Below are 3142 nucleotides of genomic sequence, written 5' to 3'. Positions count from 1 at the left end.
AATAATAATAATAATAATAATAATAATAATAATAATAATAATAATAATAATATTAATAATAGAAGTATCACATGTTATTCGTGGCTTGTTATATTTGTTTAAAATCTTTTCAAATAAAATACAAAATTTTGTAATAAATAAAATACAAAATTTTGTAATATATGTTTAAAACCTTTTCAAATAATAACAATAGAAGTATCACATGTTATTCGTGGATTTTTTATATTTATTTAAAACCTTTTCAAATAAAATACAAAATTTTGTAACAAATAAAATATAATTTTTTTTATTTGTTTAAAATCATTTCAAATAATAATAATAGAAGTATCACATGTTATTCGTCGGCTTGTTATATTTGTTTAAAACCTTTTCAAATAAAGTACAAAATTTTGTAACAAATTCATCCTTTAAATTTTTTTATATAAAAAAATTACCAAAATAAAGATAATATCAAAATAAAATAATTTTGTTTTATAAAATACTTTCTCTCATTTGAGTTATTTACTTCGAAGCTGAAGAGTCATTGAACAATGAATTTGAGTCGTTGGATGTTATCACATCAATTATTAGATGTATTGTAAAATCACTATTGCTTTCTTCTTTTTTTCAAGAACTAAGAGTATAGCCTATAAGAACCCTTGGACCTCAACTCCCTTATGCACACTCTTTGTTCAGACAATTTGCATACAATCACATACAACCACTCTCTTACAAGAAAAACAATCCCCCTTTCCTCCTCTTTTTTATTTCTCTCTTTGTTTAAGAAATGAAATCCGATCCTAGATTTGCAAGAAAATTTTCTTACCTTTCTAGGGATTTTCTTAAAAATCCTAGTGTAAAATCAGAGATCCCCACAGTGGTTCCATTGCAACCAAGTTCTACTTTTTCTCCCTCACCATCACATTTTAACACCTTTCTGTATCAAAATCACTACACTCAATTTGAGGAACAAGCTCATAAAGAGACTAGATATGACTCTAGTTTTTCGGATATGGTTCCTTCCTCCGTTAGCTCGTTCTCTATGGTCTCAACTCCAATGTACAAGAAGGCATCAACCAATGGATTCCACGAAAAAAAATTCGATTGGCAAAATCCAATGGCATATGCACCAAATAACAACAAAAAGAAAGTCATGCATGGCCGCCTTAACACTAGCGATGGAATTTGGGACTTATCAAGGAAAAATCTCTTTCAACATGGTGAAACTTCTCAACATCAAGCGGGTCCATCTTTTTCACCATCACTAGTTTACGATGAAAATCCATCTATAGCAATTAAGTCTAATCTTCAAGGAGATATTTCATTCATAGGTGGAATTGAAAACAAATCCCTCGAGAATGACCATGAACTCGTTCACAGCGACAAGAAGCGACGTAGGAGAGTTCACAAGAATGTTGAAACTCAACATAGAGATCTCAATATAATCAAAGGCCAATGGACTGAAAACGAGGACAGGTTATCAAATCATTAAAAATTTGCATCGCCTTTCCTATGCAATTTTTCATAGTTCTAGCATGAATTTATTATATACTTTATTGGTTCATGATATATTTATTGACTTTATTTTCAATTTGATTCATCTTATCTTGTTTATGTATCTAATATTTTTTATCAATTGTTGACATATGATGAACAATAAATATTTTTAGTTTTTACTTTTGTAGGATTCTTGTTCAATTGGTGGATCAATTTGGAACTAGAGAATGGTCTCATATTGCTAAGTTTCTAAATGGCAGGATCGGGAAACAATGCAGGGAAAGATGGAATAATCATCTTCGACCCGATATTAAGGTGTCTTTCTTTTCAATCATTTTAATATATATAATCTCTAATATCTCTCAGATGTAAGACTAATTGTTTTGTATGATTGCAGAAGGACTCATGGAGCCAAGAGGAGGACAAAATACTAATTGAAGCTCACAAGAAACTTGGGAACAAGTGGTCTGAAATTTCAAAGAAATTGCCCGGGCGCACAGACAATACTATCAAGAACCACTGGAACACCACTAAGCGCAGCCAAATTGCAAAGAGGAGGCGTAACAGGCGTAAAAGTTTGAAGCTAAATCCACTTCAAAAGTATATCATTGAAGTGGAAGCCGCAAAGGAAGCTAAAAATAAGCAGTTGGAGAATTCCATTAGCATGATGACTATTGGGAATCAACTAAGCTTCAACAATTTCAATGGAAGATCTGAAGGTGGTTTCCGCTCTCAAGGTTTTGCTACTCCAAGAGGTGAAATTGAAGGCTATGTTCCAATGATAGTAAATGGTGGTGATGATGGAATAGGAAATGGATCAGGAGCTATGAATTATGATTATGGATCGTATGCAATGGAGTTTTTTCCCGAGGTTCCTTTGAAGCAGGAAATTGATCTCATGAAGATGTTCTATAAGAACCCTTAAGGTTTTGTTGTCTTTGTTTGTTACAAATAAATTTGTCATGAGTCTCTTATATTTTGTGCCTGATTGTATTTGTGATGTTTTGTCACATCCTATGTTTCGGCTTGGTTTGTTTAGCTTAGTTTCGTTATCGGTAGAACTAAATCTTGTGTTAGTTTTATGATTTGGATGGTAACTTTTTATGGAAGTTTGAAACCTTTATCATGTGGTATAAATAAAATTAGTATCTTTTATAGTATTTTACATGAGTGTGAAAATGATCTAAATTCTTAGTTCTGTGATGATAGAGTTATAGTTGATGAGATAGAGTATACAAAATTTCACATGATTTGAATTCTTATATTTAGGGTGGTGTATTAGATTGAGATTTGAAGTGACTATATTTACAAAACAAAGTATATAAACTTTTAAAAGATGTTGTAAAATTATATTTTTTAAAAATTTGTTTACCATTCAAATTGTTAATTTGGACTTTAAAGAATTCATAACATAGATATTTATGATTTAAAAATACTTTATGAACTTTTAAAAGTTAAAAGGACTTAATGAAAGTTTATCAATTTTTTTTTTTTAAAAATTGATGCAAATATTAAATCATGTAATGATAAAGCGATTCTTATCTTTTTAAAAAATAACAAAGTTATTTAAATTCAAGTTCTTTAAGTAACATTTTGCTATATATCTAAGGATATATTGATTCTGTAATGTTCGAAAAAGATATGTAAAATTAAGATTTTTTATGAT

General features: G+C 29.6%; 1 protein-coding gene across 2 annotated transcripts; it reads left to right on the top strand.

The window, feature by feature from the left end:
* Positions 1-588: 588 nt before the first annotated feature.
* Positions 589-2644, top strand: LOC127129356 (uncharacterized). 2 transcript variants are annotated; one of them, XM_051058565.1, is made up of 3 exons: positions 589-1455; positions 1737-1791; positions 1874-2644. In XM_051058565.1, exons 1-3 carry the CDS (start codon positions 767-769, stop codon positions 2399-2401), a joined length of 1272 nt encoding a protein of 423 aa, XP_050914522.1. In that variant the 5' UTR covers positions 589-766; the 3' UTR covers positions 2402-2644. The 2 variants fall into 2 exon arrangements, with proteins under 2 accessions (XP_050914522.1, XP_050914521.1); XM_051058564.1 differs by having other exon boundaries at positions 602-1455; positions 1665-1791.
* The last annotated feature ends 498 nt before the right edge of the window (positions 2645-3142 follow it).

Source organism: Lathyrus oleraceus, chromosome 3 (assembly GCF_024323335.1).
Source record: "Lathyrus oleraceus cultivar Zhongwan6 chromosome 3, CAAS_Psat_ZW6_1.0, whole genome shotgun sequence".
NCBI classification, from domain to species: domain Eukaryota; kingdom Viridiplantae; phylum Streptophyta; class Magnoliopsida; order Fabales; family Fabaceae; genus Lathyrus; species Lathyrus oleraceus.
Note: the sequence above shows the minus strand (reverse complement) of the source record. Positions and strands in the feature narration are given on the sequence as shown.

What these genes read in the sequence shown, in the direction of transcription:
- LOC127129356 (XM_051058564.1), top strand. Translation starts at nt 767, where the DNA reads ATGAAATCCGATCCTAGATTTGCAAGAAAATTTTCTTACCTTTCTAGG. An exon ending in TGGACTGAAAACGAGGACAG is followed by an intron (nt 1,456 to 1,664) that starts GTTATCAAATCA and finishes TTACTTTTGTAG; the next exon opens with GATTCTTGTTCAATTGGTGG. An exon ending in ATCTTCGACCCGATATTAAG is followed by an intron (nt 1,792 to 1,873) that starts GTGTCTTTCTTT and finishes GTATGATTGCAG; the next exon opens with AAGGACTCATGGAGCCAAGA.